This window comes from Epinephelus lanceolatus, chromosome 5 (genome assembly GCF_041903045.1).
Source record: "Epinephelus lanceolatus isolate andai-2023 chromosome 5, ASM4190304v1, whole genome shotgun sequence".
NCBI lineage: Eukaryota > Metazoa > Chordata > Actinopteri > Perciformes > Serranidae > Epinephelus > Epinephelus lanceolatus.
Window position 1 is genome coordinate 36,474,514 of NC_135738.1, and position 26,627 is coordinate 36,501,140.

The following is a 26,627-nucleotide window of genomic DNA, read 5'->3' on the forward strand; positions in this document are numbered from 1 at the left end:
GCAAACTTAATTAATTTTAGAATATTTCTAATATATGCAATGAACTACAATGTTATCATTAACTATATCCAGTGAGTCTTTATCATGCAACTTTTGGCTATCTAAAAATAATTTATAATGGTTAAATGGGAACAGGTTACACAGACACAGAGAGAATGACAGCCCCTCCCACAGACGTCCTCGCTGGTAATATGACTTCCCTGCAAAATTCCTAAAGTGAACAATAAAGTCCAGGACAGACTAAACCAACATTAAAAAACTAGTGACGATGAAGGCCGGCTGTTGTGTCAACTCAGGTCACCTGTGTCTCAGCCAAAAAGTTACACTTGAACACACAGCATAGACTACAGCCAACGGCCAACCAGCACTCCATAGCAGCAGGAGGCGGTAGTCTGTGTTCATCATTCAAAAAGGGAAACCAGAAGACCGACAGGATGGATAAAAATGCTAGTTAGCCAGTTAGTACATCAGCAACACAACCTGATGTTGAAAGAACAAATGATATTTCCTTTCCTCACTTACTCATGTAATCTGCTGAGTTGAACTGCCAATCAAGAGTGACTTCTCTCACTGATGGGATTCAACATGCTAAATCGCCTGGAAAAAAAGTGGACACGGGCTGACTAGTGCCAACGGTGCATTACACACTGTAAAAACTAGGGTGACAGATGCTCACCAACAGCCCAATATCGACCAACAGCTGACCGTCAGCTTGGCGTGTAAGGGCCCTATCATGTTGTATCATGTTGTTTTTTTTGCTTTTCTGTTTAACTTGACTTGGGCATAAAGGGATGGATGATTATTGATTAGTGTTGGAAGCCCTTGCAGTTACTTTTTGACAGCATTTAAAAAAAAAACAAAAAACCTTCTACAACAACTCCCTGGTCATTTCATAGAACGCTGCCGATTTAGGGTATTTGGCAGATGTAAGTCAGGAATGTCAGTTCCCTTTGACATTTTGACAGCTTTTCTTCTTAACGCTTCAGATAAGCGCCATGGCTGTCATACACAAAACAAATCGGTGCATACACAAGTATTACATAACTTGTGACAACAAACTTCACTGTACACAAAGACAATTTGACTTGCAAGATTAATTTTTTCACAGAGCAACAATGCAGGAACAAGGATGCTATAAATATCGTAGCCTCTACAATTCCTTAGGTTATGAAACTGTGATGTCATGTAACCGTGGCCATTGCGAACCAGTTAATCCCAACATTCCTTATCTATTTGTATTTAGCAGAACACAGGCTCTATTGCTAAACAACCTCTGTATTAGCCTAACACTGGACATACATGGTAAAGGGTTGTTGGATATGGTAAAAAATAGGGATGTCTCAATATGTCCCGTGAATGAACTATATTCTGTTGAGTGTTTATTATGGTCGTCTGTACTTAATTGTTTGGATTAGGCTACATTAATATCTTACTCTTATTGGCCTTTTGCTCACAGGGCTTTTGTTGTGTTAAAGTGGTGTGGTAGGTGTAGTTGTTGTCGTTTCTTCACTGCTGTCTGTCTTCGTAGTGAAACACCACATGCCTTAGATGAATAAATAAACAGTCTCATACTGAGTTTTACTCTTGTTTATGGGATACAGGTGTGGTGTTTTGCCAAGGGCAGGCCCCTGCTCTTACAGACACACAGGAACTCAGTGGAGAGAAGAAGAGACAGACAGTGGAACGTTTAAAATGGCTGCACTTGTTGCATTGCTGTGTAGGAAAGCTTTGAGTAAAAACGCCAGCAAATGTAAAACAACTGAATGGATAAGACTATATATAGATCAATATAGCTGATCCCGATCGTACTCTTAAGCATAGACATGGACATGTGAAGAATCATAATACTTTGTACTGGCTCAAAATAATTAGCATGGTATTTGGTATTTAATCAAAATAGAATTTGTTTTCCTTTGTAACTGAGAAATTGTATTTACCAGTATGAATGCATCTCGTCTCTAATACAGAGGTGGATCTGTGGCATGAAGACTTTTATCATTTTTCTGCTTCTAAACTATATTGACTGTACATCAATTATTTCTCTCATTTTCTATTTCACTCCCCTTTTTTCAATCCTGGCCCCTGATCTGTCCTCCTGCATGAGGGAAGCCACAGAAAGTGCAAAAGTAATTTCAGGCTGGGTGTGTCGAAGCCTTCGGTGGGCAGATACTGTCCATCAGTGAGGTGGTGAAGATGAGACAGCTTAGCTCATCTTCCTGTGCATGTCAGCTGTATTTCCTTGTTTCCGACACACACAGGGAACAACTGCACACCACTCACTCAGTCACCAACAACTCTATCAAAGTAAATTCCCCAACATGAATGCATATACACACATAACAAAAGTTGTTCTGGCAATAGTTGTGATGTGTGTACCTCCCATGAGATTCTTGGGAGGGACATCTTGTACAGAAGGTGTGTAACCTACTAAACAGGAAACTACAGGTCTATTTCTGTGCTGTGGTGACCCCACCCTGCCCTGCTGTGAAATGCTATGGAAAACACAACAGGATGGCTTAACTCTCACTGTCTACCAGTCACTCACACATACTCATCTCATAAACTCATTAAAAAGACCATTAACACATCAGTGCCATCCATTTACTATTAGTGTTTACACCCAGGCATGACGTAAGCCAATGAGTCTGATCATCACCCGGAAACCTCCCTTTGCTTCTGTTTTGTTTTTGTGGTTAAAATATGACATGTAGCAATTCAAACATTAATCAGAGTAAAAATATTATGACTAGATGAAAATATCTGTGGTAAATGATTTAGCAGTCTTGCTCCATCAACATTAATGTGGTGACAGATTAAAAGGCTGTTTTTCAACCAAGCAAATGAATAAAGGAATGTTTTTGTATGTGGATATTTCCCCACATTGCGTGTTTCTTCATAATATACACTGGCAACAAGTTGACAGGTTTTATTGTAAAATTAACTGGTCAGGAGAAACCTAAAACAAGAGGACTCTAGAAAATAACGTAGTCATAATACGTCAGCTATATAAAGGTTTGACAGTCAGTACTTACAACTCGATCATCAAATACTAACGGCTGTCGTGCCCTTTGACGTTACATAGAGACGCACAGGGTACCCTTTAGTGTCACAATGTAATGCACAACTAAAACACACTGTAACATGAGGTGTATGTTGTATATCATGAGGCATGAACTGCAGTCTCCTGGGTGAAAGTCTTTTTTTTTGCTTGACCCATCCAACTCCCTTCCGTCCCACCTTACGTAGACTTTTCTGGCTACGTCAGTTGCTCTCAGCTTGAAAGTGCAGATAGCTTTATATTGGAACTACTTGAAGAGAAAAATATATGTAGTGTTATAATTTACGTTTTCCTTTTGGTTTCGTCTACAGGTACAGTATGTGTTGTTGAAAGGTGTCTTGTTATATGTTTGATATAATGCAACAGTGTTTTGTGGGATGTGGAAAAAGGATGGACCAAATGTGTGACAAAAAACCCACTATTAAAATAAATAAATAGATACAGAGACATCATCCCAATCAGTTCACTTGGAACTTTATTGTTTCACAAAAGCTGAGAGCAAAAAAAAAAAAAAGTTTCCCTGGCAGCGTTTGGATTGATCAGTAAGAAGGAGGATGTTTGATGTGGGGCGTTGCTGTCTGTAAAATAAGCACACTTCTGACACACGACCCTTAAACCAGATTAACATAAGCTTACAAGTTGCTGGTTTGATAGTGTGAAACTTGATATACTATGTGATGTGGTTTGCTCTGCTTACCACACTTGTTTTGAGCTTGACCACAGCTTTTTTCTACATCCGTCATCTGTCAATAAAAGGGCTTATTTGGCAAGTTTGATCTTGGTAATTACCACTAAGGTTCTCTCATCTTACAACTCCACCCAGAAATGCTGAATTTTGTGTATGATGTTAATGACTGATACCAACAGGTGCTGATTGTTTTGTCAAAAGTCTCAACAAAATGATTTTAAATTATATATTTTAAACAAATAGTGATTTTAACTCATTCTCAAAATATGTTTTTCATCCCCTTGTACACACAGATCCTCCTTCCCCAAGTTAACTGACAGTGTAGTTGTCTTGGTGAAGTAGTGTTGAGATTGTTCAGCTCACATCTCTCCATTCATCTAGATGACAACACTCAATACTTGGAGTATTTGAGCGTTTTGATTGATATTAGCAATACTAATCAAAGCAATAACTGCACACATTAGTATGCAGCACAAATATTTGTGGTTCTGTGATGCATGAAGTCAAAATTACCTTAACTCAAAATATAAAGTAGGGTAAATAATCTAATCCCAGTGGGAAGAAATTCAAATTAAAATACCAAATTAGTGTTTGAATTAATTTGTTTTGTCTTAGTTTTATTGCCTTTGGCCATGTGAGTGTAGTACCACACCCAATCTGCTTCCCTCAAACTGTTGTGACCTGGGGTGGATGAACACATACAAGATTTGTGTACTGTCTGTATCTACATGTTGCTAAGTGTTATATCTACATACATATAGATACAACACATAGGTCTGCGTTTATGTCCTCTATGCGTTTTTCACACCAGCCACTGTAGTTAGAATCTGTGATGTCAAATAAAGGGGGGAATTACCACCTGATGTTTCTTCATAATCAGTAAGGTATGAGAATATCATGAGGTGGGGTGAGCATGTGGACAGGTAGAGCAGTTGCAGGTTTGATGCCAGACCTGTGCTGTTCTAGACTTCTGAAAGCACACTGTAGGATTTTATATATTTCACAGCAGGCACATTAAAAGCAGTGAAACTGCTGCAGGGCTGCATGTCATTTTCATCCTCTGTGTGAAAAGGCTCTTACAATAAAACTGTTTGACAGCTTAAATTCATATGAAGTTCTTACTTGATGAGAGCCGTCCTTGGTGTGTCTTGCTGCTTCTGCTGATCCTCGCTTTGAGGAGCACTGGATGATGGAGGACTTGAAGATGGGATGGAGGAAGATGGAGGAAGGGTAGAGGATCGGAGGGATGAGGGGAGGACAGAGGAGGAGGGAGGGGTCTGGCTCGGCGAGTTCTTGCTGTTTCGTAGAAGACGGAGGGACTTGACTCTGATGGGCTGGACGAGGCTGTGGTTGCTACGTCGACTGGCCAACTTGCCAACAGGTCCTGTACCTGTCCTCTTGAAGGTTTGCTCTGATCTGGGAACAAAGTCAGAGTTATAGCAGGTATAAATTACTTCATCAATGGTTGTCCATTAATTGATATGTAAATTGGCAGTTTACAAATTTTAACACATTTACAAATGAATACGTATAAATATATACATTTATATAATCAACAGATAGATACAGCATATTCTCAATAATTTTAAAGAGAGCCAAATAAACAATGGATAGATAAATTCACAAAGATAGATAAATTCATATGTTTTAATCCAGTAATAAGTGTTCATTTTCCTGTTATGATTTAGGTGGCACTTGGGATGGGATTTATTCTGACAAAACATTTCAAAATGTCTCCATGTTTAACATTAAATTCTTCATGCTGCATTGAAACTTATAAGATGCCAGAAATAAATTAGATGTAAATGTTCATCTTAAAAGTTTATAAAATATTAAAAGACCTTAATAATTAAAACACAAAACAACAGCAATAACAACAACAGACAAAAGGTGTTTCTCCCTATCATAACCTCCCCCAACTCTCAGAGGGGATTACTGCATATCCACATTGTTGTGTTATGCCCTTTATCCTCAGGACAGGTGCACCCCTACAGTACCAACACCTGCATAGTGGCTACCTCATTACAGAGTAGAGGTGGGGGTGGAGTGATATCCAGTGAAACACAATGTACGGAGGGAGTACTGCTAACTCTGCAAGAATTTTTGGCAGGATATAATGAAGAACATGCAATGAAACTCCAGGCATTTAGAATATGTGAAGATGCAATGCTCTGTATTGTATCTACAGGGTAAAAGTTTTTACCCGGTCAGCTGAACCTTGTTAGGTGCTTTATGAAGCTTATTACAACAACCCCACATGAAATTTTCACCGATGATTCAAATACTGCCTGCGAAATATGACCCAGATTGACCTGATGGTGGCACTGTAATTAAAGGTCTACATCTCAAACTTTGAAATGTTATAACTCCTACGCTGTAAGTCCGATTTTCGTAAAACCTAGTAAAGATGTCCATGCTCACTTTATAAATATGTCAAAAGAACCTCCAAAGTCAGCCTGACTAGATTTTCTGCCATTTTTAATTTTTCTGACAGGCACATTTTCTCTGCCTAAGCCTAAGGTCCAATTTGTACCAATTTTTTTTGTAGATCACTATTGGACCGAGCTTATATAAAGGTATGAAATAGTCCACAAGTGCTGGGTAAGTCATCTCGAAACTAGCAGGATATGTCTGGATATGAGAGTTTCCTTCAAATCAACCACTAGGGTGTGTTACAAGTGCAAAAAAAATGGTCATAGCATCAAACAAATCTGGCTGCAAACCAAAAATAGTCCAATCATTACAATACTTGCAGGATATGTTTTATAGAATTGTTGAACCACGTGTAATTTTTTTTCTGAAATTGCTCAGTAGGGGTTAGCACCAGTTAAAAACAATCGCACTAGCCTGGTGAAAAATTTGGACTTAAATTAACAACTCTTTGATCAAACTCCACCTGTTAGGGAGGATACTTTTTTATTAAGCCGATGAAACATCTCCCCAAAATGTTTCTTCAACTCACTAATTGGGGGTGGCAGCGTTGCCAAAGAAGAGTGTGGCCTGGCACCGATTGGTTGTAAATGAGCGTCTATCTGATCCCAAACTGTCAAAGATCTTGATTCTTTGCCGCATTCAACTTCTAACGGTCCATATTGGCTTGAACCCTAGAATCGCTGCTTGTGGCAAAGTTACAATGTTTAAATTAAAATATCAAGAGTTGGCTTGTAAAAGGCAAACATCTGAAAGCATTCAACTAAATTTCAATGCACACATTCTAAATAAATAAAATAAACCTTCTCTATGTGTGGGTCCAAGATTATATTTATGGACACGACAAGTTTAAAAGGAGCAAAAAACAAAAAGCCTACTGTTAGTAAATATATGCAATAGTGAACTAGTTGTTTGACTAGGAATAGAGTAAAATAACTGAATTCCAGAAATGTCTGGGAGGGTGGAAAAGTGGGACTCAAAGATTCCAAGAGATTTTGACAAATATGTATGTATCGCATTAAAAAATGTCTTAGTCTGTAATCTAATATCTGGGGGTTAAACATAAAAGAGTAATGCAGTTCTTTATACTGAAATGATGCTAATCCTGGGACTTTAAAGCCATATTCCAACATCCCAAGACAGTTTTGGGGTCCTGACCTGAAGACAGAAGCTATCAGCTGTCAAACTATCACAGTGTATAGGGTGCATATAAACCTGCCAAGGCACGCAGGAGGGCAGGGGGAATTCTGAGAGGCAAATGCCACAAAGGAACGCAGAGCATACCTACTATTGTCTGAATGTTCACCTCCTGTAGCTTACTTCATGTTTTGTCTACCAGCTTCTTCACAAATTCAACATGTCTGACAATATTTCTGACAGAGACAAAGACTATGTAGAAAGCCAAGATGCTTAGACAATACAGTATAGCTAGAGATATGTGACATGGTCATGATATAATGTCAAGTGACCGTGGTATTCAAGCAGTGTGACCCTTAAGGCTAAGTAAGGGCACCGAGGCCCTGAACTCTGACCCCTCTGAAGCAGGAGCCACTTCGCAAAGTCTGATGATCTAAGTCCTCACCAGATAAACTGTTTCCTTGATGTTTGGAGTGGCAGTCGTTAGTTCTAATATCCTACTGCAACTGAATACTGGACAGTGCCCAAAAAGACGAGCAAATATTTCTCTATTAAAAAGCAAAAGAGAGTATAGCGTTGATATGACAATAAAAAAAATATTATTTAAATATTTAAAAATACTTATTTAAGTCTAATTTTGTTGACTTTAATGAATTACAATTCTGCATTTTTGGTAAAATACATCAAATTTGTTTGTATGTATCATGTGTAAAAAATTAATGAAGTGACAAAACTGATGCCCACTGTGCCTGTGTGTTCGCCCTTGGGAGAACAGAGCAATGCTCATCTCCTGTGCTGTTGTTCTGCCTTCTAAAATCACTATAATAAATGGATTACTTAGAGGGTAACTTTGCTATTTTTCAGCCTAGACCCTATTTTCCCATGCTTCTGTGTCTAAGTTATTAATCAGAACAGCAATTTTTGAAACTGGTCCACTATTGAACAAAACTGCTGCAACTGGCAGTTAGTGCACCCAACTGTAATGTAATCCCTGCACACAATTGAGCACCAACAATTTAGGTCCACTAAAACTGCTTGCTCATGCACAGATTGGTATTCTAAGTGTCTGACAACATTATGGAAAGGAGGCTGACCACCTGTTAAACAGTAAGATCCTTTTTTGTTAAACCAGAAATAGCTCCAAAATAGCTATCGCCAAACCCACCAGACTCCATTTAAAAAAAGAGTAATTTTATCATTGTAAAACAAACTTCACTTAAAGTCAACAGAAGCAGAATAAAACTCACAAAAGCCGTCTTGGTTTGTCACTTTAATGTTCCAACAGTCACCACCTCTGGTTAGGTTGAAATATAATTAATATAGTTCGACATCAAAATATACACGCTAAAATTATTGACCATTTCTATGGAGTCTCTTGTGTTTGGCAACAGTGTTAGGACATCATGTTGTCAGACACTTAACAATCTGAGCCTGTCAGTGGCAAAAATAAGCACTTTTAGTGAATATAAAATGATGGTGCACACTTGACCACAGGGATTGCATTGCAGCCTGTTTTGCTGCTGCTAACTGCAGTGGTCTCTCTCAATATTGGACCAATTTCATAAACAGTTGTCTCCAATAGCCACCTAGACACAAAAACATGGGAAAAATGGTCCAGGTCAGAAAATACTTCTGTTATCCTTTAATTATCCTCACTTATGCACAAAGAAAATAAAATCATTACATAAACCACAAAACACTGAGTCAGCCCATTTTAAATTGTAAAGGAGATTCTTCTCATTTCAGATGAACAAAATAGTACTTTTTAAATTCAGGGTGCAGGCTTTAAGACATTAAAAAACATTACAAATATCCAGTAGAACTCTTAACAATCAGCATATAAGAAAACAAGAATTAAATGAGACCCAGATTTCACATCTTGTCATTAAACGCTTGTGCACTGTTGGAAATTATAAAATTGGCAACCGACTCACTTTATGATGAAGGGTTGATGAGAAAATGTTAACAGGGCAGTCACAGTGTAGAGGAAGCAAGTGTCCTCCCCACCCACAATGAGTTGATTAGGCTTTAACAGTAAACTAAGTTTTAAAATGGAACAGTGAAGCAGACTGGGAGAGAAAAGAAAATGCCTGTCCTTCTTACTGTTATTACTTTCCAACTCAAAGCTGCTCTCCTTTTGAGAACCAGGGCCAAATATGGTGCAGTCACTGCAGCTCTTTCCATAAAGCTGCATAAAGACACATTTACACAAAAAACACTGAGGTCGGATGAGTACTAAAAACCATATTCTTAACAGATAGATAAAGCCAGTAATATTCAAGGGCTTAAGTCTGAAATATAAAGTTAAACTGTCTCTGTTTTTAACCCTGATGTATTTCTCCATCTCCCTTCCTCTGGTGTTCCACCCTTCACCTAACTTGCCTTGTTGTCACTGTTTGATTTTATTCTTGTTAAGATGACATGTGTTTTCAACACTTGACACACAACATTGGTTAGTTCCATCCTCTAACACTAATTTGCCACCTCATTACAATAATCCTTTAGGTGACCCTTGGTGACCCCAAGTGCCCCACAGCCTGGTTAAAACAACCTAAACCACAAAACACAAAGACCAAGTCTGTGAGGAATGACAAGTATGCTTAAAACATGCACACATACACGTGCATACATACGCATGGAGGAAAGGTCTCTCTCTCTCTCTCTCTCTCTCTCTCTCTCTCTCACACACACACACACACACCACTAACACAAGAGTGACAGCCTTTTGTTTTGAGCAGTGTGCCACTCAGAGGAAAAAACAACATTACAATGAGAGGATTAGAAGACTATTGTGAAATTCTAAGTGCTGCTGAAGGACCAGCTGCTTTATTACAAAGACACAATACCTGAAGACATGGTGGAATAGAACAACTCTAAACTGGTAAAACACTGAATAGAGTTCAACAAAAGCTGCACACGTCACACACAGAATACAGTATGCAACCATCTGTACTTAAACAGACATGCACACATAGGTACATGTGACAGTATGTGAAGGACAGGTCAACATTAATTCTTCTTATGCTGTGTACATTCACATAAACATAAACTCGGTTAAACAGGCACATTTGGATATGCATGTCCAAAACTGTGTCTGGCATGCTTTAAAATGTCGATGTTTTATGCATATGGAAGCTATTTTATTTTATTTGCACTATGTTGGTTTAAGTATGTGCAGCAGCACAACATGCAAAAAGACTGGGTGAAGTGGGATACTGATCAGAGTGTGTGGTGTTTAACAAATACACTCTCAGCTGGTCACATCACTGGTCTCATCACTTTAAAGCAGCTGTGCCAATCGCAGTGATTCATGTCAACAACAGCTCAACAAATGGAAAGACGCTTTGTAAGGAAATCATATTGTTATCTAGATGGTGCAGAGCGACGCCATAAATTTTGTGTTTTCATGAGTTAATTAGTTCGATGATGACAGAAATACATAATGAAGATTAAATTGGTTTGTAAAGCTGTTTATAGGATTGCATCAATCCAACATTACTTCAGCCTTTAATACACCGCATTCCACGCTGTACATGGTTCATATCTTAAGCAATATTTGTGACGCACCGAATTAATGACCTCTGGCAAACCGATGTCTGCCTCATAAAAAGGCAGAATGCAGAGTCATAACCAAGCAGTCTGCTGAGTGTAGAGGTGTGTGTGGTTATTTTGTAGCAGCCTGGTGTCATTTTCACATGATTTAAAGAAGGTAAACATAGTGGACGGCAGTGCGTAATGGAACTGTGCTCAGCCTCTCAAATCAGAGACTGCAGATTTATCAACATACTCTTTCTGTCCTGCTGCCTCATGATGGCTGCAGGAATTTAATGAGCTGAAGGAGAAACTTCTCATGTAGTATAAAGCAGCTGTGGACAACAGATATTGTCAAGAACATTCATTTATTTATAGATCAATGCAGACTGCTTAATCAGCTTTCCTGCTCTGTACGCATGAAGAGTTATTTTTTACAGCCCACTTAAATGCAGCGACTTGCTGAGGAATGCTTTGTGTCATTAATTTATCTACACTTTGAGTATTATTCTGTTATTGCTGCACATTTGTAGGTATTTTATAGTAAACTGCTTGCTCTTGTTGACATTATCATTAATGTGGCAGCAGCTTGGTGTGGTTCTGTGATGTCCATTCTATGCGCTAAAGTCGAAGACCAGTTATTCCAACAAAACTCACTTTATGCTGCCTCATTTGAATAACCCTCCTTTTGCACATGTGCACCAAAATACTGCAGGAACTATGGAGCTTTATCCCTATCTTTATTCAAGAGAGTGGTCTACCAGTTTGAGAGCATTATTTATTGATTTCACACTCAAAAACCCTGCCCTCGCACTCAAATAGCCTCTGCTTGCGCTTGCATCTACTCAGTTTCTGCTCAAACTGTGTGCTCACACTCAGATACCATGTTGCTCGCACTCAGATATAATGTTGCTTGCACAGATTTCCTGCTGTTCGCACTGTTTATGTGCGCTCGCGGTATTTCTGCTCTCAGATTTCTGCCCTGCCCTTGGATTTTTTTGTGTAACAACCCTGTCAAAATCCCCCAACCAATAGAATGCCAGATTCACTGTTGACCAATGAAATGATCCTTGCCTCCTTGTGGGCGTGCTTGCTTTAGTATTAGAGCGTCCCGTCCGGGCGGTTACTCTTTAACTGGGTTCATCCACTCCCACCCTTTTCCCCTGTCGGGGACACACACACACACACACACACACACACACACACACATACAGTCAGGTCCATAATTATTTGGACAATGATACAGTTGTCGTCATTTTGGCTCTGTACACCACCACAATGGGTTTTAAATGAAACAATGAATACCTGCTTAAAGTGCAGACTCTCAGCTTTCATTTAAGGCTTTTTTCAAAAATGTAGTATGAACCATGTAGGAATTACAACCATTTCTTCACACAGTCCCCCGACTTTAAGGGCTCATAAGTATTTGGACAAACTAACATATTCATCAATTAAACAGTCAGTTTTAATACTTGGCTGCAAATCCTTTACAGTCAATGACTGCCTGAAGTGTTGGACACATAGGCATCATCAGATGCTGGGTTTCTTCCCTGGTGATGCTCTGCCAGCCCTTTACTGTAGCCGTCTGCACTTCCTGCTTGTGTTTTGGGTGTTTTGCCCTCAGTTTTGGCTTCAGCAAGAGAAACGCATGCTCAATTGGATTCAGGTCAGATGATATGACTTGACCATCACAGAACATTCCACTTCTTTGCCTTAAAAATGTCTTTGGTTGCTTTTGCAGTATGCTTCAGGTCAATGTCCAACTGCACTGTGAAGCATCGTCCAATGAGTTTTGAAGCATTTGGTTGAATCTGAGCAGATAATGGTGCCCCAAACACTTCAGCTTTCATCCTGCTGCTCTTGTAAGCAGTCACATCATCAATAAATACAAGAGAACCAGTTCCACTGGCAGCCATACATGGCCATGACGTAACAGTACCTCCACCATGCTTCACTGCTGAGGTGGTGTGCTTTGGATCATGAGCAGTTCCTTCCCTTCTTCCTTCTCTTGTTTTCCCATCATTCTGGTAGTTGATCTTTGTTTTATCTGTCCATAGTATGCTGTTCCACAACTGTACAGGCTTTTTAGATGGTTTTTGACAAACTCTAATCTGGCCTTCCATTTTTAAGGCTAACCAATGGTTTGCATCTTGTGATAAACCCTCTGTATTTATTCTAGTGAAGTCTTGTCTTGCTTACAAGAGCAGCAGGATGAAAGCTGAAGTGTTTGGAGCTACATTATCTGCTCAGATTCAATTAAATGCTTCAAAACTCATTGGACGATGCTTCACAGTGCAGATGGACATTGACCTGAAGCATATTGCAAAAGCAACCAAAGACATTTTTAAGGCAAAGAAAAGGAATGTTCTGTGATGGTCAAGTCATATCATCTGACCTGAATCCAACTGAGCATGCGTTTCTCTTGCTGAAGCCAAAACTGAGGGCAAAACACCCAAAACACAAGCAGGAAGTGCAGACGGCTGCAGTAAAGGGCTGGCAGAGCATCACCAGGGAAGAAACCCAGCATCTGATGATGCCTATGTGTCCAACACTTCAGGCAGTCATTGACTGTAAAGGATTTGCAGCCAAGTATTAAAACTGACTGTTTAATTGATGAATATGTTAGTTTGTCCAAATACTTATGAGCCCTTAAAGTCGGGGGACTGTGTGAAGAAATGGTTGTCATTCCTACACGGTTCATACTACATTTTTGAAAAAAGCCTTAAATGAAAGCTGAGAGTCTGCACATTAAGCAGGTATTCATTGTTTCATTTAAAACTCATTGTGGTGGTGTACAGAGCCAAAATGACGACAACTGTATCATTGTCCAAATAATTATGGACCTGACTGTATATATATATATATATATATATATATATTTAAGCAATATCTCATGAGAGGGAGTGACGTTGTAGCCTACTGTATAACGTCACGACCTCGAGTGTGATATTGCTTTTGTACAACAGTGAGGTTATACTCTATATCAGCACTCACGGAAGAACATTTAATAAAGCCCTGGAGGGTGGGAGTGGACGAACCCGGTTAAAGAGTACCCGCCCAGACAGGATGCTCTAATACTAAAGCAAGCGCGCCCACAAGGAGGCAGGGATCATTTCATTGTTCAACAGTAAATCTGGCATTCTATTGGTTGGGGGATTTTAACAGGGTTGTTACACAAAAAAATCCAAGCGCAGGGCAGAAATCTGAGAGCAGAAATTCCACAAGCGCACAGAAACAGTGCGAGCACACAGTTTGAGCAGAAACTGAGTAGATGCAAGCGCAAGCAGAGGCTATTTGAGTGAGAGGGCAGGGTTTTTGACTGTGAAATCAATAAATAATGCTCCATAAGGAACAGGCAAAGAAAATTTTGAGGTCAGGAAATTACCAAACAGTCACAGCAATGGTTGTTGCGCCATTGTGAAAATATGGCTCTCAGAAATAAATTTTGGCAAGGGAAAATTAAAGGGAAATTAAATTAAAAATCTAAAGAAAAAGCACTTCAACCTCAGCTGTAACAGATTAAACTAAATTTCAATGCACACACTCAAATGAACTTTTTCTGTGTAGAATCCCCCTCCCCACGGAAATCAGTTAGAATGGATGCAATGTCAGACTGAAGATGGAGGCGGAGTGTAATGACAATTCTGTCTGATATCAAGCAATGTAAACTGAGATATGTATGATGCCAAAACAAAGAGTTAACAAATGACATTAAAGCTACAAACAGAAAGGTATTGCACATGTGTTCATGTTATTGTGCCCACCCTCTTTATATAATGTACAAAGATCCCAGGGAAGAAAAGACCACGAGCAGCAACATGCTACATTAACAGTCCACAGATGGTCATTCATGTGTGCAGGTAGTATCCTGCAGTCAGAGGTAAAGAACAAACACTTGAGGAAAGAGTTGACATGAATAAGTGCAGGCATGTCATGTTTTGTTTGTGATGTTTAACCTTTGTCCTCACCTGTGAGTTTTCCCAGCTGTATCTGTCACAGTGACATCACCACTGCTCCCCTGCACTACCGGCTGCTGTGCTGCACCTCTCTGCTGGCTCCGCCTCCTGGACCTGATCTGAAAGAGAAAACAAAGGCCCTGTTTACATGTGGTATGTGAATGTATCCTCAATGTCTCCTGAGATCCAATTGTTCAGACCATAATCACAGGTGGTCTGGGCCGCATATGGCCAAATTCTTTCAGCAGTGTGTATCATACTGTGTCCTGGGCCACATTGGAGGACCAACTACTCAGCTGACATCCCTGCTTATCTGACTCCTGGCTGGATATGAACTGTCTGTTGCTGCTGTTACACATGTTAGATAGACGCAGTGCTGATGGACTGTCTCTGGTGCTGCTCTCCTGCAAACAGTCAATTCAATACCTGCCAGGTAAGCAGGAGCTAACATAGCAGCAGCTATCAGCTGCCAATCAAACTCACAACATCACAAAAATGCCTCGACTCTGTCTGTAAAGCCCTTAAAACTGGTAAGTGTGTGTGTGTGTGTGGACTTTCGCTAACTGTCCCCAGCGTGGAGCTCACACTCCTACTCCTACAGCATCAGTCTCTTAGTGGCTGTGAGGTAGGGAAACTGCGGGTTGCGTTAGCTTGTCCCTTGATAAACACAGAGTATGAGCAAAAGCAGGGTGAGAAGGGGCTGAGCGAATTAATACAACGCACACAGCTCTGAGGTGAAATAACCCAATTTAAATTGTAAAAAAATAAAATAAAAATCAATTTATGGTTGTGTGACTGTTGATATTGTGGCGGGCTACTGCAATTAAATCACTGTATGGGAAACACTGCACGATCTCTGACAGTTTGTCGCCTCTAACCAAACTAATAACATGGCAAGTGTGTGTATAGCACGGCAAACCTCCCACTGGTTAAAAACTACAAGGCATTTGGTCTTTGCAAATGGAGATGATGTACGCGTTGACTTGCTCTGTCATAGTGAAGAGGTACGTCTTGTCTTGCTCCAAAGCAACAATCCCCATTCTCTGTAGTCTGTGGTGATTAATCAGCATTGATAAGGTACTGCATAAAGGATGCGTTTTTATCAGTTTTCACTCAGCCCTGTGTGTGTGTGTCTGTTGTTGGAAGGCATTTGAAGCTACACCTAAGAGGCTTACTTTCAATCCCACTTACTTCCCATGAAAAGAACATACATACAGAAGAAAAGTCAGGGGATCCCCAAAGTCAGTAGGCAACTAGTCGTGAATATGTGTTCAAAATTTCACGGCAATCCATACAGTACTTGTTAATTGGTGGACAAGAGGCCAACAAACTCACACTGCCATCTATAAGGTCATGTCGTATGACAGAGGGGAAGAAGATGATAGAGGGGGAAATTTTTGGACTAAAATGTGACCATCTTTACCTAGAAGCAACCCCAAGGTCAGCCGACCACTGATTCACAATATGCTTCAAGAAAAATCCCCTGGGCAAAGTTCCAATCACATCTTCCAATCTTTTTAACTGACAGTGGCTGGAGCCGTATGTGACGTAACAGCTGGCAAGGCAGGAGAGACAATTTTCTCTTTTCAATATAAACAGAACTATTCTGGGTCACAGGGGAAACATTTCTAAAGAGCAGAATTCTACTCTTTTCCTTCCTTACCTTCTCTCTCATCTTGTTTATCCATCTTCCGCTGGCTTAAAACTTCTTGTCTCTCAATCATCAGTTGTTTTTTTTAAATGTCTCTTCCTCATAGATGAGAAACAATAACAAAGTGTATTCATTTATGGCGTATTTTTTTTAAAGGAATGGCAACGCAGGTGATTCCCGATCAATCAGAGGTACAGCTTGCATGTGTGTAACACAGAGGTCACATAAAACCTTCCATTACTGTGACATTAAGATTGTGAGGCCATTGTGTACAAAGAAGTGACTGATTTGTGTTCCTGAACAAAGTCATCCTGGTAAATGTCCAACTATTCCTTTCAGCGGGACCACACACACACAGTTAACTGTACCAATCAAATTATGAATTCATTCTTCATCTGTCAAAGAAATTAGAATAGACAGCCTTCCAAAGTGGCACTGGCAAACCTGGAGAGTGTGTGTGAGTGTGTTTTCTACTAAAATCTACCGAATGGGAGTAGTGGATACAGTGTGTGAGCCAGGATTGTACAGTGTGCAGGTCAAATGGACCAAGTGGTACTTTTCTAGAGGGGTCTACAGGATATCAGGAGTTCTAAAAAAGGATTTTTATAAAAACTGTAAAATCATAGTCATAGTTAGGGGGCGTGGTTGGCGAGGGGGAAAACCTTTTTTGTGTCCCAGCTTTTAACAGCTGGGAAAGTGCGTTTTTTAAACTCACATCAGAGGCACCATTACATTTACCACAGACATGATTAATTAAACTTTGCATAATGACAGTAGCCTACAGCCATTAACACTATGACATGTGTTTTAGTGAATTCCATGCACTGCCTATGTTTTGACAATGTGCTATAATGTTATCACACAGGGATTTGCAACCGCAAGAACTACAGGTCCTTGGAGGCTCTCAACTTTTTCTTACCAGTTTCTAAACAATCTAACGCTGTTTCAGGGTATATGCAGGAATCCTGAGGTTAATTTCAATACCTTTTTAAGACTTTTTTAAGACCTTCCAAAAAAAAAAAACCTTGAGACCTCATCGCCACTGCAAGCTGTCGTTAGCAAAAACACATCTTTAACTTACTAAACAGTTTTAGTTTGCAATTAAATTTATGGCGCACAAATATACAACAGAACTCAGAAAAGATGAGAAGGATTTTTTCTTGTCTTTTGCTCCTCTGTTTGCCGCCTGGACGTGCGCCGTTGCGTGATGTCGCACAGGTACGCGCACGGCCCCGAGTGGCAGTCCTAATGTGCCTACCTACACATCGTTGTTTGTAATAGTCACGAGGAGGAAAATAAATGATACATTCATGGATACTTTTTGTCAAAGCTTGAATGCCAAGAAAATTTAATACTTCATAAAAATCGTGATTAAGACTTTATAATACTTTTAAGGGCCTTAATTTTCCGACATTTGATTTATCAACTTTAAATACTTTTTAAGACCCCACAGACACCCTGTGTTTGAATAATGTGATACATCCATTTTGTTAAACCAGAAACTCCCAAAATCACTATCGCCAAACCCACCACACTACGTCCAAACAGTCATTTTAGCATGTATCGAGCAGCATATTTTCACTTCTAACTGGGTGAACTGAGGTTTCATTTCAACCAAACCAGTGTTAGTGATTGTTGGAAAGATAAACCAAGATGGTTTTTGTGAGTTTTATTTTGTTTCTGTTGACTTACACAGTGTCTTTTACAATGATACTGTTTATTTTAATGGAGTGCCTGGTTGAGTTCTGGTTAAACAAAAAGGATCTAACTCTTTAACAAAAGGTCAATCTATGCAAGGATCATTTAAATTATCTTCACTTAATCACTTCAAATAACAATCTGAGCCTGTCAGTGGCAAAAATAAGCACTTTTAGCGGACGTAAATTGATGGTGCCAACATGCCCTGAGTGTTTACAGTGCAGCCTAGCCAACCAATTCAAATTATGTCATTCCCAGTAGTCACTTAGACACAAAATCATGGGGAAATTGGGTCCAGGTTAAAAAACATCATTTAACTCTGGATTTTTAAATGTATTTGATGTGCAAAAAGCCAGATAGCTATTCTTGAAAATGGTAGAAAATGCTTGTTTTACCCCTCTGCGTAAAAGGATGTGGCATTTTGTGAGGGCTCCCATAAGTTCCAACTGTATCTGAACCCATTTGTTGTGCCAGTGACAAGTATTTGAATCAGCATTTTACTTGAAGTCAACTTCTACAAATTTGATAATGCATTTGTTCCTAGTAAACCTGATCCATTTACAGTAGCTCACATCATCTAAATTAATCTGTTGAAGCTCGCAGTCTTTCCTTTGGATGCTGAGCTTATGTTACATAAGACAACATTTGAATTTTTTTTACAGTCTGACAGGAGAAGCTGCTGCTCAGTTGTGACGCATGTAATAAAGATACTGATGTGATCTTCTTATAAGTACAACCAGGGGATTCCAGTCAATTTGCTGGTGTTGGCTACTGTTGAGAACTAGTGTGTGCGGGCAACACAAAACAGTTGGCAGAGTGCACACTGCTTTGCATAGCATGTTGACAAGGTAACAGCCAAAGTTAATTGGGCTTACTCACAAAAGAAATGTCACAGCTTTTAAAATTGAAATATAAAGGAAAAGCTTGTGCACAGCTTTGATTCTGCCCTTGAATTTATGGGGGACAAATAAACACAGGAAATTTGTTGTGACCGGATATTTTACTATATATTTCATGGGGGACATTGAAGCAATGGTGCACTCAAACCCTGTGGATCTATCCTAACAGATCTCCCTTCAACCCTGTCAGACTGACCTCTACCCTCTGAGGTAGCTGGTGCTGTGCTGGCAGTAAGAACAGAAAAACTCAGAGAGACCTTGTTACCAAATATTATGAAAACTCAACACAGTAAGAACAGAGCTAAGCCCTGTAGTGTCAAAAGTGTTAAACATCAGATGCCAACTTAGTGAGCGTTGCTGCCGAGTCTGGTTTTAGCTGAAGGATTTGGCATCTAAATCAAGCTGTTGAAACTCTAGTTGTCAGACACTTGGTCCTTTGTTTGAAACTTTCAGACTGATTGCTCTCAGTAGATCCTGATTACTTTAATGACTAAAAAAAAACCATAAACTGTTTAGAGAGTTTGAGAGTCTCCAAATGGGAGGCAGCAGAGATCAACGTTCCTGAAAATAGCAGTCTAAGGTAAAAGTTCACACCATACAGACCACATGGCAAGAACACATTATTGCATTATATACATTGCTTACCTATGAAACCTATGAAAAAGCATTAAGAGGTTTTTGGACTTGCACAATCAAAACAACCAGCACAAAGTAATATGTCTAGTGCAAAAGGACAGTGGGAAAGTTACCAAGCACACTTTCTGTTCTTACAGGCACAGTGTGTGGGCACAAGTGTTGGGTTAAGTGGAATATACTTTGAAGGGTATGGTGATAAATCATGATGCAGCTGTGCCTGTTATAGTGGTGCATGACAAATTTACCCACCATATGACAAGGTGATAGCAAACAGGCAACATGTCGTGGGAAGTAATAATGTTGTATGGTTAGTTAAAGTAACATCAACATTTCTCACAGTAAGTTGGAGACATAAGCAATACCACTGTCACGTATGTCTGCTAAATATATGGCTACAGCTTTAGCTCAGCTAGGCTAAGCTAAGTAAGCTAAGTTAGCTTAGCTTGGCAGTGAGAGTAGATAAAGGGGGTAACAGCTTGCCTAGCTAGAGGAAGCTAGCTCTCGAAGGCAGTAGCTCAGCCCATAGGTTAGGGAACCAGAGGGTTGCCAGTAGTGTGGACTGGTAGCTGAGGAGGTGCCAGTTCGCCTCCTGGACACTGCTGAGGTGCCAGCCCCGTTGCTTTGACATCCCTCCATTTAATGCATGTATAGGTCCTGTTTGGGCATGCGTGTGTATTTTGGGCCTTTGAAAAAATATATTTATAAAGTATTTCTTCTTCTTCTTTAAAGCTAACAACATCTGTCTACTAGCACTACTAAAGCTTAATTTAATCTGTGCTAAAACCACAGTGTAAAAATGACAACTTGAGGTTATATGGAATGTTTTGTGCTGGACTATTTCTTGGCCCAAAGCAGTTACTTCCTGGAGTGTCTATTTGCTGTGTGTCAACCCCACAGGAAATCACTGAGCCAAGCTAAGAAAAAGTACGGCCCCAGGCTTAACATTAAGCTAAATTAAGCTAAGCTAACTAGCTGCTGGCTGTAGCCTTGTACTGAATAGAAAGATATGAGAGCAGTATCAATCTTCTTGTCTAACTCTCGATTATAAAGTGATTAAGTGTGTTGTCCAAAACGTCAAACAATTGCTTTAAGAGTGACATGATATGAATAAATGGCATAACAAATCTGCAAGGCAAAGGCTCATGGTGTGGCTTTTTAGGTTGAGCTTATTTTATTTAAGTCCTGTCATGTCATGATTTCCATGTATAATGGTGCCTATTTTTATTTTGCAACACAATGACCACTATAATATCACGGAGAAACATGTAGATCATTTATATGACTGCATAAATTCAACACTGATACAATCATTATTTTCCTGTATTAATTAAACTGAATACAATTAAAGATGCATTTCAAAAGTTAAAACTGAAACGTTGTTGTTACCAAACAAGTACGACAGAAACAGAATCACAAAGTCATAAATTTCCAACAGAGAAGAGAGTCAGTTTTTTTAAAGAATGTGTTATGGTATCTACTTTTTAAAAGATAAGCTGCAGAGAAAATGTTCATAGTAAACAAGATGATGCATGAGGGGGTCTCATGCCATGAATACTGTACTGTTTTTTACCTGTGCTTGTGTTAGTGAAGCTGAGGTCCGACTCCTGAACACTCGTCCGGGTGCAGGACTACGCTGTCTGGGCTTGGTCTGGGTTTGAGAACTTGTCGCTTCAACCCTCTTTCTACCCATCGGGTCCAACAGGTATCGCTGGGCCAGGCGTATCACCCGGGTCAGCACACTTTTAGCGCCTGTAACTGAGTCTATGGATAAAAAACAATGACTCAATATTGTAAAACCTCCTTGGACTAAACTCTGTGATCATCAAAGGCTTTCTTCTGGTGTTACAAGCCCTATAAAAAACAAAAACTCATCTATGATGGTATGAAAATGAAAAACTCAATCTTATAGTAATCACACACCCAGGGCCTGAGCACCACTCAGCTACAAATTCCTGGGGGCGTCCCTGTGATGATACCGTAAGCAGTGCATGTTGGAGTAACAAAACAAGTTATCATTCCATTACAGGCATACCCCTACTGAATTGCCTTTGTGTGTGTATGTGTGTGTTTTGGTGTGTCAATGTGTCCTTGTTATCCACAAATTAATGTTATCAGTGGCTCACCATATTTACTCAGGGGGCAGAATCTGCCTGCTTAGGCAAGCTGTGAACACAAAGACCCACTTATACAGTGTACTGTCCTTGTTTGTGTGTAAGCACACACACATACAATCACAGACACAGACAGTGAAGCTGTAGCTTACGCTTAATAACACAAGGAGAACATGATATTCAAATGATATTTTTACTGTGCATTGTGTATTGAAGAGATAACCTGATGTGCTTGACCTTCTTAATAACATGACAAATCTAACTTCAACACTGATTTAGCATCATAACAGCTTCTGTTATCTTCTGGAGTCAACTTTATTGCACTATACTATTGAAAAAGTGTGATTTAATAATTCTTTTGATCAACTGGAGATTATGGTACACCATTTGTTATAATAACATGAGCTCATCAGATTAGTTTTGCCTTGTTATTTTTGGTTCTAAATGATCAGTTGATACACTCTTTATGTGGCACAGGGTGCTAAGAGAGCAACATACAGTCTTTTTCTGACAAAAAAAACAACAAAAAAACATGAGGCAACTGTACAGAAAGTATACAGACTGTTAGGTGAGGGGTGATTTACTGTAGTGTGTTTGTTGAACAATAGAGCTGCTATAGCCTCTGGTTAACATATTGTTTAAGGGTTTCAATCTTTCAGTTAATCAATGACAGGCAATTTAGTGTAGTTTAAATATTTCCGAGTATTGTCTTGAAACAGAATTGTGATTTAATGCTCTATTATGCAGGCTGGTACTTGTCAACCTTTTGCATGCAAGTCTGCCCTATGTTGAACCTGCTGAATTAATAGTGATTTAGTACCTCTGACATACTTTTTCCTGTATTAGCTGGGACCATTCACCAGTCACGCTAAGATATATGGATGTGGGACGTCTAGACCTGTTGCATAGACTAATGTTGTCCTAACACACCTCAAAAATACTGCAGAATGAGACAGATGTTAAAAATGTACAGCTACACACACATAACCACACACACACACACACACACACACACGCACACACACTTACCTTTCTCAGTCATCTTTTCTCCTTCTGAAGGTGTTGATGCATTTTCTTTTTCTTTACCTCCACTGACATGGGTTGGCAGTGTGGCCTTCTGATTTTGACACTGTTCTGAAAAACAGACCACCACATATTAAAAACACAAAGCTACATTAGCCGCTACTAGCATAACACACCCAAATCTTCTACTGAACTGTGTGACATGTTGGAGGTCAAGTTGCATTGTGGATAATGTTTCGACAAGGAAGAGGAATGCATGGAATAAAAAGGACAATAGCTCTGGGTCTGCTGCTTCGATTTTGGTCCTGTCCATTGTAAGTCAGACAATGTTACAGGAGTACAAAAATAAATCAGTGGAACACTCTTTAAAGAGATTCCCTTTAAATATATTATTAAAGTATATACGAGAGACCATATACTATACTGCTATTATACTACTACTTACTATATTATACCTATACTATACTCTTTAACTGTTATATTTGACACTTTATTTAATTCAATCCTATGCTTTATTAGTGTACTATATATTATTTTCTATTATACAAAAGAACATATACCAGGGGTGTCGGTGGCTTAGTGGTAGAGCAGGCGCCCCATGTACAAGGCTGTTGCCGCAGCGGCTCAGGTTCGAATCCAGCTTGTGGCCCTTTGCTGCATGTCATCCCCTCTCTCTCTCTCCCTTTCATACTTACCTGTCCTGTGCATTAAAGGCAAAAATGCCCAATTTATTTTATTTATTTACTTAACCTTTATTCAACAAGGAAAAGACTCATTGAGATTAAAAATCTCTTTTACAAGAGTGTCCTGGCCAAGACAGGCAACAGCATAATCATACATACACACAAACACAAGGTGGACACAAACATTAAAAACACTTAGCATCCAAAACAGCAACAATTCAAGGTCAGCTACAACAATAAAAACCTCAGGCAAAACATCTACAACCAGATGTTTCTGCCTCCAGGCCATCCAATTTCCTCTTAAAAGTGTTCAATGAGACCAACTCATTTTGTTTCAAAATGAAAAAATATCTTTAAAAAACAAACAAAAAAAAACCATATACCATATAATTAATATGTTAATCATATTTAAAGCTATAGTGCGTAACTTCTACAGGTCCGTAAATGTCCGTTTCACCCAAGCCACTACTAGAGGAGATGACACAATGCTGATTAAACCGATCGGCTCCTCTAACATCTCGCGGTATTTTTCAATATATATCATTTTTAGTATGCGTGTCGACCGGCAACATTCCCGCGCTGGCGCACAGGAAATGCTTCCTCACAACAAGAAGGGAGGGGGAGGAAGAGCGCAGGAGGTAAGAGGTAGAGCGCAGGTAGAAAGAGAAAGCAACATGGCGGAGAAGTGGCCGAGACACGGTTCAGAAGTGGATCCTACCACAAAGGCAAGTGTTACTCTGTGTACGGTGTGTGGCGACTGGCAAGTGCTACTCTGTGTACACGGTGTGTGGCGAGTGTTACTCTGTGTACATGGAAGTGCTGCCGGCTTATTAGTTGTAATAACGCATTATCCGCTGGGAGGCGACAGAAGTTTATAGTTTATAATATATTATAATATAATATATATAATTATATTTATAATACATCTTTCTGATACATTATATATGTATATATATATATATATATATATATATATATATATATAAATATATATATATATATATATATGTATATATGGCTAAATACATGGATCAATAAAGGTTCATCTTCTCTTATCTTAAAAATGTATGTGACTATGTAATGGGATAAGAGATGACAAATACTGTGGATCATTGGATCATTCACTCCGTTCACCAGTAGCTGGTGAACAGAGTAGAGGCCCCCAGGACGTGCCCTGGAGTTTAAAGCCAATTTTTGAGGTGGCCAAACGGTGGAATTACAACTCCTCAGCCCATTACATGATGCCATGGGGCCCAAAAAGACTTTCTAATAGACTTATGTTGGGATTCACAGGACCACAGATGATTTATCATTTGGTAAAATCATCACGGGACAATTTAAAGGCTTTTTCCTCTGCATGCTCTTTGTCTTCAAACAAAGAGGGCTATGCGACATACATCTTCACAGGAGATCTCACCTCACACCTCAGTGAGACTCAAGTCCCACAACTCTCTGTGATGTCACAGGCATCTGTACAAGATCTGCTCCCTTCCACAGAACTTGCTCTTCTTGCCCTGGAGCTTCAGCAGCTCCCACCTCTTTCCGGCTGGGTCTGGAACAGCAGAGGCCCAAACCCCTGCTCCAGAGGCCCAGACCACTAAAGGGAGAGCAACTGATCACAGACTCCCACAAACACAAGGTTTGCAACTAGCTTTCCAGCAACATGGAACTAAGTGAGTTAGCACCCAGCATCTAACTCTGCAAGGACCCCGAGTGACCAGCTTCCTCGGATCAGAACCTTTGGAACAAAGGACACAACAAAGACTGCAGCTGAAACCACACCTTCCCAGCCTTCTTGTGCCGGACACACCACCAAGTGACTCTTTCTTCCATCCATTCAAGGATCGGTAATGTAACAACTGGGCATAGCTTATCACAGCTTTACAGGCTAAGCAAGACTGTTTAACTTGTTGTACGTGATTTGATGCTGTTTACTGAGTTATTGTTGTGATAGATTACAGTTAGGTCATTGATTAGTTGGCTTCGCCAAAGCTAAGTGTTTAGTTTGCTAATACTGTTCACAAACAGATTCTTGCATACAACTAAACAATCTCTGCACTAATCCAGACCGTTTGCAACACACGTCACATTGACAATAGACTCATTAAGGCCCGAACATACTCGGGCGTACTATAAGCGGAACCATGGGTGCAGATCCCGGGGGGGACAGGCGGGACATGACCCCCCCAAATTCTGATAAAAACACAAATTGTCCCCCCCAATTCTAAATAGCTTAAATGATTGAAATTGAACAAATGTATACAGTAGTCCTATATACTGGGAGAAAGGGAAGATGATGAGGAGAAATGGGAATCTGTGAGAGGCGAGAGATGAGAACGTGAGTGGACATAACATGCCTGAGACCCTGAAACTAGAAGTAGCATTAACTAACAGCGAAGCAGTGAAAAGGAGGGTGATGGCTGGTTCCATGTACTACTGGCTGTTTAAGAGAAATAAACAGTAAAGGTAAGCATATGATTCTCTTTGTAGTGCTTTTTGAATGACTTGGTGATGGTGATGAGCCTCTATGAAATCGTGAAATATGCTGGCAATCTCAAGCGCTCTGTGGGCATGATTTGCTAGCGTGCAATTAAAAAAAAAAATCACAACTGATTGTGTCCCCCCCAAACTTGTCATCAGATCTGCACCCATGAGTGGAACGGACTCCACGAGGAATGTCCGCAGTCATTCGGGCTTCCATAGTCGAGCGCACTTCCGCGTTGTAGTTTCCTGTAAAAATGTCCGTGAAAAATCCCCGCGATGTGAAAAATACATGCCGAGCAGTCACTGGTGCGCGGAGCAGAGTCGGCGCGGTCTTAAATCTGAGCTTTGCGCGCACAGGCCTTGCGGACATCCGCGCGGACCTCCGCGGAGTCCGTTCCGCGTATGTTCCGCCCGAGTACGTTCGGGCCTTTAACAAACAGGCTTTCAACAGAGCTACACCCAAACAGGCATTTCAAAGTTCCCGCTTCTTTTCCTTTGTCTTTGTCCTGACCACACGGTCAGACAAACACCTCCCCCGAAACTGAAGCAGCCTTGATTCGGCCATTTTGGTAGTTCTCTGTTGTCAGCCATTTTGTTTTGTAGGCCAAACGGCTCCTTGATCACCACACCCGCCTTTGTCTT

At 40.0% G+C, this 26,627-nt stretch overlaps 1 protein-coding gene across 2 annotated transcripts in view; it reads right to left on the bottom strand.

Moving 5' to 3' along the window:
• LOC117262088 (uncharacterized) overlaps positions 1–26,627 on the bottom strand; it is a 94,483-nt gene that overhangs the window by 15,975 nt on the left and 51,881 nt on the right. For both annotated transcript variants that reach the window (XM_033634764.2, XM_033634765.2), the window contains 4 exons: positions 22,825–22,929; positions 21,255–21,445; positions 14,813–14,919; positions 4,869–5,162 (listed from right to left, as the gene is read on the bottom strand). In XM_033634764.2, the coding sequence (XP_033490655.1) occupies positions 4,869–5,162; positions 14,813–14,919; positions 21,255–21,445; positions 22,825–22,929 (697 nt within the window). The remainder of the gene's footprint in view (positions 1–4,868; positions 5,163–14,812; positions 14,920–21,254; positions 21,446–22,824; positions 22,930–26,627) is intronic.